Raw genomic sequence first — 12,825 nt, 5'->3', positions numbered from 1 at the left:
CTGCACTGTGATGTCACAGAAGATTCGGTGATGTCACAATGTCACCATGTGATGTCACAGTCTGTTCTATGACATCACAGCTGGCTCTATGATGTTACTGAGCCACCCAGGGATGTCACAACCCACTCTCTGATGTCACAGAGCCACCTTCCATGATGGCAGAGGCTACTCCATGGCCTCACACCCTACTCTATGACATTGCAGACAGCTCTGTGATGTCACAACACCCTCAGTGATGTCACAAAAACCTCTCTGTGATACCATACTGCCACTCTGTAATGCCACAGCACATACTTTGACCTCAGAGCCTGCTCTATGATGTCATACAGCCATGCCATGACGTCACAGCCTGCTCTGTGATGTCACAGAATCCCCTCTATGATGCTGTAGCTGCCCAATGACCTCACACAACAAACTCTGTGATGTCATAGCCCAACCTGTCACCTCACACAGCCCACTCTGTGATGTCACACAGCCTCTTTCTGACATCACAGCTGCTCTGTGCCTCCATGACACAGCCACAGAGGTGCCGCTGTGACACAGCCCCCTCTGGGACATCCCCCAGCCCTTGCCAGTGCTGAGCCCCTGTCAGCTCTGGCTGTGCCCTGCTGGTGTCCCTGAGCTGCCCTGGCAGTGCCCCAGCCCTGCTGGGCTGTGCACAGGAGCTGCTCCTGGCCAGAGCTGTCTCTCTGCAGTGCTGCCCTTGCCAGGAGCTGCCTCTGGGCCAGGAGCCCGGCCCAGGTCAGCAGCACAGACACAGCACCAGGATTTTAATGACCCTCTGGGGCTTTGTGCTCTTTGCATCAGACTCAGTCCCTCGCAGTCTGCTCAAAAAGTTTCTCAGGGACTCAAAATCAAAGTCCAAACTTTCTTTAACTTTAAATGGGTCCCACTGAGGGACACAACTCATGTGAAAGTGTCCCCAGGTTTCAGTCAGAGCAGAACACTGGAGGCAGTGACGACAGGTGGGGACAAGCAAAGGAAAGGTGTCTCTGGTGCTGAGCAAACCTGGATGTGTTTCAGGAATGCAAAGGGCCAAGGCCTGAGCTCCAGCCCCTGGCCAGGCAGATCCTGTCCCTCCCTCATTGCTCAGGGCTCTTCCCGGGATGGGCACTGGCATGTGGGGATGTGCAATGCCAAGGGCAGGACCATGGGGCGGCCCCTGCCAGGCTGCTGAGCAGGGACAAGGAGGCAATGAGGCCCCAGGCCTGCAAGGGTCACTTGTCTCCTGCTCCTGGCTCAGGCCCAGGCCCAGCAGCCATGGCCAAAGTGCTGCCCAAGTTGGCTCTGTCAGGGCCTTGCAGCTGCTGCCCATCCCTGTGCCCTCTGCAGCCCAGGCTGTCCTACGGTGTCCCTGCCCTGTGCCTCTGTCCCTGCAGGCTGTTGTCATCCCCCGGCTGCCCCACCTGGCTGGCCTCTTCCTTTGCTGACAGCTCTGCCTCCTGCCTGCCTCTGCCTGCCCACATAAAGCCTTGGGCTGCTCCAGGCTTCTCCTGGGGGATGTGTTGCACCACAGCCCTGCCCCGGGAGAGAAATTCCTTTCTCATGGCGTTCAGGCTGGGCCTCCCCAGCTGCCCTTGGTGCCATTGTTGCCTTCTCATGCTTATATCCTATATGAAGAAAAGCTCCGGCCTCTCTGACACCACCCTTCAATCCCTCCCAGGCTACTCCTGTTCTGTCCTCAGTCTCCACACTTTTGAGCCCAGAGCCACCACCTTCTACCTGCTGGTTATGTGATGAGGCCTCCAAACCCCATCTTGAGAGATTTCTGGGTCCTCTCCAAAGTCTGTGCAAATGGAAAAATAGTGGTCAAAGTTACGTTCTCCCAAATCTTGCAGTGACAGAACAAGGCTCAATATCTCTGAACTAAATGAGAGTGGATTTACTTTTGTTAAAAGGAGGAAATATTTTTCAATTATGAGAATGGCACAAAACTGCAACTGTTTTTTCCAGAGAAGCGGATGCCCATCTCAGGAATTATCCAAGAGCAGGAGCTTTGTGCAGCCTGACCCAGTGAAACACCCTCATCCCCAAGGACAGAATTCCTCTTGTGTGGGTTCTCTGATGTGCTGGGTGCCATCACAACACTTCTGGCCAGAATGTCTGCTGAGGGCAGCCAGGCTGCTGCAGGGGCAGTGACCTCACAGCCATCACCATGGCAGCCCTGTTCCCTGGGCCTGGCTCTCCCCTTTCCTCTGCCCCTGCCTTGTCTCTGCTGGCATGAAGAGTTTTCTCATTCATATCTTGTGCCCAAGGTGCTGGGGCCAATGGCTTCCCAGGCAGGCTCCTGGAACAGAAGTGGCTTTTCAGAGCCCAGGCAGAAATGAGCCCTGAGGCAGCAGCTCTGCAGTGCTGGCCACCAGGCCGGGCTGCCAAGGGAGGCTTCTGGCCATGGCCTGCAAGCAGCTGCTGCTGCCAAGGTGCCTTTGGTGCCTCAGGCTCTGCCTGGCACAGCTCCCAGAACGGCACTCTGCCCTTGTGCCCGAGCCCTTCCCTGTGCTGGGGCTGGCCTGGGGCTTTTCCTGCAGCGGGACCTGCCCTGCTGATGGCACAGGAAAGGCAGTTCCTGCTGGAGCAGGAGGCTCTGCCTGCAATGGGCTCCAACAACTCCAGCCAGGCCCTGTTTGCAAAGTCCCCATTGGGAAATGAAGGAGGAGGATCATGCTGCTTTTAGGGTGAATAATGCTGAAAGCAGACTTCTCCATCCCAAAATCCTGAGAGGGAGAGGAAGCTGTGGCAGGGATGGAATAATTCACAGAGAAAGGAACAACCAAGGGACAGCACTGAGAGCTTCTGCAGAGCTGCTGAGCTGGCCCAGTCTGGGCACATCTGACTGACAGGGCAGCACTTCAGACTAGAGAAGCCCCGTCCCAGATTTTAACAGCAGCGTCTCCTGACATTTCCCTGCTTGGGGGTGTGGAGATTCCTCCCTACAGTGGGGACACCCCTCAAGGTCACTGTTCCAGGCTGAGCCAAAGGAATTTGCCCACAATCATTAGTCTTGGGGAGTGACATTAATCTCTCTTAAATAACTGGTTTTGCTTTAACACAGTTGCTTTGAAATCACTTCCAAGTACTCTATACAATATAATATGTTATAGCTCTTATATATTGGTGTAAATATTTCTGATTAAGATAATTTTGTCTCATCACTGCTATAATAGATATTTATATAAATATCTCTGGTTTGCCATCCTTAATCCTGTGAAACAAATTCTATAAAGGTGGTTTGACCCTGGCACAATGCCAGTGCTCCCATGAAAGGTATATTTGCAAAATGGTTACTGTGAGATGGGACTCGGAAACAGAACAAAGCAGGCTCCAACTTGGGAATGGAGCGGAAAAAAAACCAAAAACCAACACTTTATTAATCTACAACATAGAGACAAAAGGGGAAAAAAGGAAAAAAAGAAATTACACACGACAATCCACAATGGAACACTTCCAAAACACTCTTCCTCCTTCTACCTTTCTAACACTCAATCCTCTCTAACACTCACTTCTCAGTCCAATATCATCTCTCACACAACCTCCCCCAGTTCATCAGGAGAGAGGAGTCTCCCTCTTGCACCATGGGCCTCCCCAGGAAACACAGTTGGAACCTCCTGTGCTTCCGTGTCACACGTGGCAGTCGCCCGGAGAGAATCTGCCGTGGTGACCATCTTCCTTCCATGGCCAGTGCTCTCACCACCGGCCATGGATCCAAACTGCTTCTTAGGTCTTTTTAAGAATGCTTTACTCAGTTTCAAGAAGTGGCAGCCTCTCACTATTTGGGACACCTGTCCCCCCCTTATTTCACCCCTTGGGGCCGAAGGGCCTTGTGAACAGAGATCTTTCTCCTCTGAAGGCAGAGGGCTCCACCACACCCTCCTCATCAGTCTCTGTTCCCTCTACTTCTTCTTGCAACAGCTTTGTCACTTTTGGTTTTTGGCCAACCGCCTCCCCCAAGGTACAGTCTCTACATTACAGAAAGAAATTGGTTCTGTCCCATGGCCATGTAAGAGAAAAGTCTAGCCCAACAGTCCACTCCATCATCTCCTCCATCTACGGCGCTTCTCATCTGCTGGCATTTCTTTATTCACTCAAACCTTCTTCTCATTTGCTCATCCTTCGTTCCCTCTCAATTCTCAGCTAGGGAGGATCAGTGTTTTTACAGCTTCCCTTGTTTCAGTACCAAAGGGGTTAAAACCTCAGCCATGGTCTGCCTGCGGCTGGGCACCTTGCCCCCCACTTCTTCTCCTGGCCGTGGTGCCAGCACAAGACATCAAATTTCCAGCCAGCACAGTCTCTATCACTCTTTCCCGGGGGGGCTGCCCAAACATCCCAGGTCTCCTCCACCCTGCACCTTGCAGGGCTCTGGCCTCCCTCCCCACAGGCCACATGGCCTCCCCTGCCCCACCCAGACGCAGCTGGGCACGGGAGAGGTCAGATCAACTCATCGCTGGAGTCAAAAGAGAGAGTCCCTCTGGGAATCCTCTGCTTTTAACCCCTGTGTGTTCTCAGAGGCGTATCCAGGCCCCCAGTGGCCACACCTGGTGGCAATTTTCAAATCTGGCCACTGATTGGTTTGACCACAACTTTCCCAGAAACTCATTTCCTGGTCAAACCACAACAAAATGTTAATTCCACCTCATTAATTCTTTACACACAAACGCTTGAAAAGTCTGGGGCTGGGATTGGAACCAGCTGCTCCAAGGCTGTTCTCACAAAAAGAGCTTAGAAAGCCTGGAGGTTCTTGGGGGTATTTGGGTGTGGATATGACAGTCCGGTCAGAGACAGAGAAAGCAAGATAAGCTTTCCCATGAATTGGTCTGGGAACTTTTAGGAAGCTGGAGAGAAAGAATTGGAAACTATCCACAGGTGGTGTTTGGAATAAGTTGGTTTTTTTTCCAAAAAGTTGTTTAATGGAAGGTGTTTTCTTCATTAGCCAATCATGTGAAATGTGTTGATTAAATGACCAATGAGGTCCACTTGTAGCAAACCAAGGTATAAAAGAAGAGGATTGAATAAATGGGTGGCTTTTAGCTCTCAGCCTTCCGACCTGAGTCTGTGTCATCTCTGACTCCACAGTGACATTTGGGGATCTCTGTGGGCTATTGAGGATCCTTTCTGCACCTCGTGACCTAACAGGAGCCTCTCCAATAAACTTTCCCTGAAGCTCCTGCTGTGCCCATGACAGGAACCCCTGGGAGTGTCTGGGACATCCCGGCTCTTTGGCAGCCTGGGGACTCCTGCGATGTCACCATGGAGCCCCCGTGAGTGCCTGTGACAAATCGGTGCCTTTGCAGCCCAAGGTGCCCTGGGATGTCACCATGGAATGGCTGTGACTGCCTCTGAGCACAGGGCTCTTTATCATCCCCAGAAATCCCTGGGAGGTGTCCATGGAGCCCCTGTCTCTGCCCATGACACTCCAGCTCTTGAACAGCCTGGCGACTCTTGGAAAGTCCCCATGGAACCCCTCTGAGGGCATGTGACAAATCTGATCCTTAGCAGGCAACCATCCCCAGCCCCCTGTTGCTATGCTCAGTTTCCATGGCAACCATCCCCAGCCCCCTGTTGCTGTGCTCAGTTTCCATGGCAACCATCCCCAGTCCCCTGTTGCTATGGTCAGTTTCCATGGCAACCATCCCCAGACCCCTGTTGCCAGGCTCAGTCCCTTGGCAGCTCCATGGAGACCCCATGCCAGGGGTGGTTGTCATGGACACCAGCTCAGGCCTGCAGCCAGAGCCCATTGCCATGGCAACCATTGGCAGCCCCATCCCCAGGGTCATGGCATCCCAGATCCACAGAACTGGCTGAGCTGGGAGGGACCCATCAGGATCCAGGAGTCCAACTGCTGGCCCTGCACAGGACACCCCAACAATGCCAGCCTGGGCCTGGCAGCGCTGGCCAAATGCTGCTGGAGCTCAGAGAGCCCTGGAGCTGGGAGCCTTCCCTGGGGAGCCTGGGCAGTGCCCCAGCAGCCTCTGGGCAAAAACCTTTTCCTGAGATCCATCCTCAGACTGCCCCGACTCAGCTGCAGCCGTTCCCTCCAGTCCTGTCCCTGGGAACAAGAGGGAAGAGGTTCCCACAGCCCCAGCCAGGGACCCGCTCCCAAGGCTGTTGCCATGGCCACCACAGCTGGGACCAGCTGGGATGCTCGGTTTCCAAGGACTGGGTTTTAGGTACGGGATTCCCCAATTTTCTGCTCCAGCTAAAACTGTGCTGCTGCTCGCTGCCCTCCCACCTCCCATGGAAAGAACAAAAGGCAAAGATCCTGGGCTGGGATAAGAACAATTTATTGGAAAAAGCAATGAGATAAGGAACAATCAAGAACAGCAAAAATATTCACAACAGAAGGGAAAATAGAAACGATTTGCAGGGAAAACTACAACACAACTGACTGGCTCTTCCTGGCAATGTATTTCCCCCTGCCTGCAAAGGACACCCTTCTCCTCAGGGAGAAAGAGAGTCCCTTTCCTGCCCCTGGCAATGACCTGAGGTGGGAGTGAATGTAATGACACAGCCATGGCCTGAACCTCATGTTATTCAACCCCACATCAGGTCACTGGCAGGGGCAGGAGAAGGGACAGGTGTCTTCCCAGCATGGATTGTAGTGAATATGGATTACAGGTCTCTTCCCAGTGTGGGTCCTCCATTTGGGTATGAAGCTGGAGCCGGGCACAAAGCTCTTCCTGGAATTGGGGCATTTGCAGGGCTTCCCTTACTGGTGCATCCGTTGGTGTCTGGTTAACTTAGAGCTCTGGATGAAGCTCTTCCCACACTGGGGACACTTGTAGGGCCTCTCTCCGGTGTGGATGCGCTGGTGGGTGACAAGGGTGTAGTTGTGCTTGAAGCCCTTCCCGCAGTCAGGGCAGCAGAAGGGCCTCTCCTCGCTGTGAATCCGCTGGTGATGGAGGAGATTGGATCTAGTGTGAAACCTCTTCCCACACTGGGGACACTCGTAGGGCCTCTCCCCAGTGTGGATACGCTGGTGGCGGATGACATGGGAGTTGCGGTTGAAACCCTTCCCACATTCAGGGCAGCGGAAAGGCCTCTTCTCAGCGTGAATCTGCTGGTGGTTGAGGAGTTCTGAGCTGCACCTGAAGCCCTTCCCACATTTTCCACACTTGTATGGCCATTCCCCATCATGAAGCTGCTCATGGACCACCAGCTCTGAGCTCTGGCAGGAGCTTTGTCCACCTTCCTGGCAGAGGGTGGGTCTTTCCCCCCCAGAGCACCCTGGGCTGGGTTTGGAGCCCCTCCTCCTGGGGGATTTCTGGGGCTTTTCCTCCCGGTCGGATTCCTGTCTTTTGGAGCCCCTCAAAACAGCCACTTCCACGAGGTTCTGCCATGGGGATTTGCCCTCCCTGGTCTCCATCCTCAGCTCCTTGTCTGGGGGAGGAAAGACAAGGAGAGAATGGGATTTGCCTCCATGCCACAGGGAAGGGGAAGGAGATCCTTTCTGGGTATCCCCAGGAGGATGGTGTTGGAAGCGGGGTTGTCCTATAGCCAGGCACCTTTCTGGGCTGGGAGATGGAGCAGGAGAGAGGGGGAAAGGGGCACTGACTTCCTCCTCACCTGCCCGGGTGTCTCGAGATATCTTCCTCTTCCTTGTAGCCTCCCCCTCCATCCGGCCAAGTTTTGGGAATGGGAAAACCTGGTTTGAGAGGAAAACAATGGATGAGTACATGGAGTTTTGTACTGGTTTCAAGGCCAACCACAGGGAGAGTCTAAGTCAGAATTACAATTTAAAAAGAAAATTTAGATCAAGGCAATGATACAGAAACAAGGCCTTAAACTGACAGAGTCAGGATATAACCTGACACCCTGTTGGTTAGGGTGCTGGTAGCAGTCCCATTAAATGGTGGCTGCAGTCCTGTTGCAGTGATGATTGTGATTCTGTCAAAGCAGTGGTCCTGTAGAAGGGTCTGGTCTTCCTCTGACGGTTGAGTGTTGGTGATGGAGCTCTTGTCCTCTGGGAATCCAGTACGCAAGGTGCTCCTGGTGTTGCAAGGCTCAGCTTATATCCAGGTAGGAATGCTTGGCTCCTCCCCCTGGGCGGAGCATCCTACAATGGGATGATGTCATTTTACCAGTCCTGCAGGGACACTCAATGGCCCATTCACAGAAGAGAGCTCCTGGAGGGTGTTATCAGGGCTGAGTGATGGAAGAGATAAAGAACACTGCACCCCCTGTTTATAACAGTTTCTAAAGGTAGTGATGGAAAACATGCATTTGATTACATCTTACACTGCAACCTGAAACAGTGGGGTAATCCCTGCTGGGGGTGTGAACACCACCCCCCTTACCCAAACTGGCTCAGGTATAAAACCCCCACCCCGGGAAGGCCACATACACAGGGGACAATGTCACTCTTGCCCTGCCAGGGGAGGTCTCTGTCCCTGTCTCTTGCTCTCCCTCCTTTTCTCTTTCTTTCCATCTCTCTCTCTCTACCTCACATTTACTGTTCAATAAAATCCACTTTGGATTTGGTTTCCATAGCACCTTAATTGGGGCAGAGGCATCTCTCTAACAATTTTCTTAAGCAGATTGTGACATTATTTTGGCACAGGGAGTTTAGACACTGTTGTCTGACCCCAACTGCCTTTGACAACAGCATGGTTCCCTCCTCTGAGGAGGTTGTGGTTCTCTCTGGAGGAACTCTTGGAAAATTGGATGCAGCTTCCTCTGGGAGACATATGGGAGAACTGATGAGGAAAATGGCTGTTGGTGGCCAGAGTAAAGAAAATATTTTCTTGTCCTTCCTTGAAAATTTTATTAAAATCAATGGAGGAAAGGGAGCAAATGATACCAGCAAGTCTGACAAGGTTCTTTCACCCCAAGGTGAGGAACACAGGGCTGTGAAAAGTCCTGTAAGAAACCCAGCTCTAGTAGCTAAATTCCTAAATGAGTCCCGAATTCACAGGCTTGGGGGCTTTGCCAAATGTGAAAATCATAGGTGTCTTCATTCCTGTCACCTTTGTCACAGCTATACAGAGTTTTTCCTTCCTTTTAGTAATCTTGGGCCAAATTTCCGTCTTTTTTTTTTTTTTTTGGAATACGCCAGCTGCCAAGCTAGAGCTGTGCAGGAACCGATGAAACTTGGAATTGCCACAGAATTGCTTTTATTGTTGCTTTATTAATGTTTGGGATTTGTTTACATTTCCATCACAAGTAACTTGTGGCAAGAGCAAATGTTCGTCAAGGCATTTAACGTGGTGTTAAGTTTGATTTCTGCCAAGTTTATTTTGTCCAGTGCCCAGGGGATGCTTAAGGGATGCTTGGGAGGGGCTTGGGGGGATTTTGTCCCTTTCTCTGTCACCCCAGGCCATTCCTGAGGTGGTCTCCGTCATTCTCACCCCAGGGAATGCCTGGGGGTCTCCCTACCTCTCACCCCCATGCCAGGGGGATGCTCGGGGCAGTCTCTGTTACTCTCAGCCCAGGGGATGCTCAGGGGTCTCTGTCCCCTCACCCTGGGGGATGCTCAGGGGTCTCTCCATCCCACTGGCCTCAGGGAATGCCTATGCAGGGCTGGGGACCAGGGGCTCTGTGTCCCTCTCACCGCTGAGGGTGCTCAGGGCTGGGGGGGATCTCCGACCTTCTCATCCCTGGGGAGGCCAGGGGGTCTCTGTCCCTCTCAACCTTGGTGTGACCCCACCCAAACATCATTGGGCTCAGAGGGCAGAGACACCCCCAAACCCCCCGAAGGGCTGAACCTCAGATCATGATCGTACCCCCATTCGTCTGTTTAGCTCAGAAATTAATTCTGCACCTTTAAGGCTGGTTCTGAGAGCAAAGGGAGGCCGAAAGAAGCGAGCAGTTTGTTTTACAAACTGCACTCACTCCTCCACATTCCAGCTCCTGGACAGACAGCTGGTGGGACAGGGCTCTCTTTAGTTAGTTTTTAGCTAGCTGAGGTAGATAAGTTTCCTGGACTATGATTTTTCTTTTTGTTTGGAGTTGTTTTAACCTGCTCTGGACTGAACAGCCACAAGGGCACCAGCAGCTGGCACCTGTGGCCCATGGGGGCGAGCCTGGTCCGTGGCATTTCCAGTGCTGGAAGAACTGATAAGAGACTGATAAGAGACTGAGTGAGCAGAGCTGGAGCCCATGGAGGGACGTTCTGAGCTTGTCACCTCTTTTGGAGCAGCCAGAGGTTTTATTGTTCAATATTGGTCATTTCCTGTGCTTGTGAATGCTTTGCCTGTTAAATAAACAGGTTTTTTCCACTTTTCTCCAAGGAAATATTTTCCCGAACTGGTTGGGACAGGGGCCGTTTGAATTTGCTTTCTAGAGGAAACCCCTTTTGGAGGTTTTCTCCCAAATTTGCCCTAAACTAGGACAGGGCAGTGGGGAGAGGGGGGAGCCCCAAGTGGATGGATTTGGGGGGAGGCTGGAGATGGGGACCCTGAGACCCAGAAACCCCCAAACATCACTAAGCAGGACCCTGGAGATGGGGGGATCCCCAGGAGCTATGGGATCCTCAGCAGCCATGAGAGGGGGGAACACCAGAACCCCAGAGGGATGAGACTGGAAATGGGACACTCCTGGTGGCTTTTTTTTTTTTATTCACTTCTGCTTTTTGAAGGTTTTTATGGACACCAGGTGACTTCTAGAGATGAACTTGGGCAGAGGACCTTCAGACTCACTGTGCTCATCCCCTTTTTTTCCCCCAAAGCAGGATTTCCCATTACCAAACCTTGGCCCAATGGAGGAGAAGACTGCAAGGAAGCAAAAGATGCCCTGAGACACTCAGGCAGGTGAGGAGGAAGTCAGTGCCCACTTCCCCCTCTCTCCTGCTCCATCTCCCAGCCCAGCAGGGCCCCTGGCTGCAGGACAACCCCACTGCCAATGCTGTCCTGCTGGGGATACACTGGGGAGATCTGCTGCCCCTTCCCTCTGGCACGGAGGCACATTCACAGGCTCTGGGGCAGGAGGGGGAACCGCGGGCGCTTTGGGGTCCATGGCTCGGCTGCTCCTGGCACGGTTCCCCCAAGCCCCCAGTGCGGCTCCGCCAGGCCCCCCCACCACAGTGATTGCTGGAGGTTCTTTAACAGAAATGCTGGTAAATTGACCATCTGGAATCACACTAAATACAATTTCAAGAAGCTGCTGGTTTGCTGGGCAGATTGCCAAATTCCACATTGTTGTTTCTTTTAGTAAAACTTCACTTTAAAAGATCTTAGTAAATTTATGCTGGCATAAAATTTGTGGCTACCATGGGCTTCTCTCAAAACTAAATTACATGAAATCATGACACACTCATTACATCCTTTTAATCCCTCCAGTAAATCTATCATGCTGTTATTTCAATCCCAGATTGTTCAACTTTTTCAGTGCCTTATTTCCATTAATAGCATCATTTAATAAGTTAAATTTTGTTGTATGTATAACTTCTAATGATATTAATTTTTGATTCTGTGATGTTTAATTTAATGTAAATTCAGGGTTGATAAGATTAAGCAAAGTTGGACTTCATTATTGTTAGATTTGAGCAATGTTAAAATACGTTCTATTAATTTGAATTCCTATTGTTCTGGATTGAAAGATAATGTGTGTATTCTATTTGCCATCTGTCAGAGGTAGGGCAGTTATCTTCTGCTAATTGGGCACTTTTCTTTATCTCTTCAACAAATCAATCCTCCCTCCAAGGAGATATCTTTTGTTAATGGGCCATTGAGTGTAACTGCAGGACTGATAAAAATTACATCATCCCACTGTGAGGTGCTCTGCCCAGAGGGAGGAGCCACGCATTGCAGACATGGTGAGGCTGGGGATTAGGAGCAGCTTGTCCAAACAGGGTCAGCCCTCAAGGGGCTCATTCTTCTCCATGCCCAGACCACCCAAGGAGACATTCAGCATCAAGATCACCTGGGGAATGCTATTATCAGCTCTTCTCTGAACTGGAACATAAAAAAATACTTGACTAAAGAAAAAAAAAATTAATGACGTGCACTTTGAAATCTTTCATCCTTAAAGGAACACCACACTGACTCCAATCAGCTGCATAAGATCTGGACACATGAAGAGCACTTAAGAAAGAGCCCTCAAGAGCTTTCTGTGTTTTGACGATCCTCATGTTGGATTTGGGGCTGGGTCCAGGAGCCTCAGGCACTGAGAGAAGGATGAAGAAGCTGCTCAAGGAGTCAGCAGCAAAATTCCAAGTGCCTTGGAGCATGGCTGGGCCCCAGTGAGGGCAGGGAGTGCCAAAGGCTCGCCAGGGACTGGTGAGAGCAGATCCTTGAGGCCAGGAGTGCAGGGAGCCCAAGGCTCTGGGCAGGGAACTGCAATGCTGAGCAAGGCCTGGGCTGGCTGGGGGAAGCAGAAAGGCCAAGCCCTGAGCCCAGCCTGGGCCAGCAGGGCCTGTCCCTCACGGGTGGCTCGGGGCTCTCTGTGGGGCAGGGGGATGTGAGGGGCAGCAAGGACAAATGCCATCAACCTGTGTGACACTCCAGATCCTCAAGGAACCAAGGAGCCAGTGTGACACACCGGGGCCTCATGGAAACAGGAGGCCATTGTGAGCCTGCAGGGCTGGAACACCCCAGAACACTCAAATGCTGGTGTGATGGACAATCCTGTAAGTTAAGGCCATTGAAAGTGTTACTGTTAAATGTGAAGTTTCAATAAGTTAAGTGTGTTAATTATGTTGTTGTTAAGATGTAAAACCTCTAATGTTACTGTTGATTTGAAGTTGTAATAAGCAGAGTTGTTGTTACAAGGTTGAACCTGTTAGTTACCTTCATTGTTAATCCCCGCAGTTCACACCCACCCTTGTTACCTCCGTCAAGTGCTGCCTCCACTGCTCTCTAAAATGGCGCCGAGGAAACCTCCCTGGGAAATATG

General features: G+C 51.6%; 2 protein-coding genes across 2 annotated transcripts in view; one reads left to right on the top strand and one right to left on the bottom strand.

The window, feature by feature from the left end:
* LOC135306049 (zinc finger protein 420-like) overlaps positions 1-12,825 on the top strand; it is a 415,160-nt gene that overhangs the window by 191,576 nt on the left and 210,759 nt on the right. The gene's annotated exons all lie outside the window — the stretch shown is intronic.
* LOC135305938 (zinc finger protein 420-like) overlaps positions 6,257-12,825 on the bottom strand; it is a 71,365-nt gene continuing 64,796 nt past the window's right edge. The window contains exon 3 of the mRNA XM_064429515.1: positions 6,257-7,155. Coding sequence (XP_064285585.1) covers positions 6,704-7,155 — 452 coding nt within the window. The 3' untranslated portion in view covers positions 6,257-6,703. The remainder of the gene's footprint in view (positions 7,156-12,825) is intronic.

The sequence above is a fragment of the Passer domesticus genome, chromosome 8, assembly GCF_036417665.1.
Source record: "Passer domesticus isolate bPasDom1 chromosome 8, bPasDom1.hap1, whole genome shotgun sequence".
In the NCBI taxonomy this organism is placed as follows: domain Eukaryota; kingdom Metazoa; phylum Chordata; class Aves; order Passeriformes; family Passeridae; genus Passer; species Passer domesticus.
Note: the sequence above shows the minus strand (reverse complement) of the source record. Positions and strands in the feature narration are given on the sequence as shown.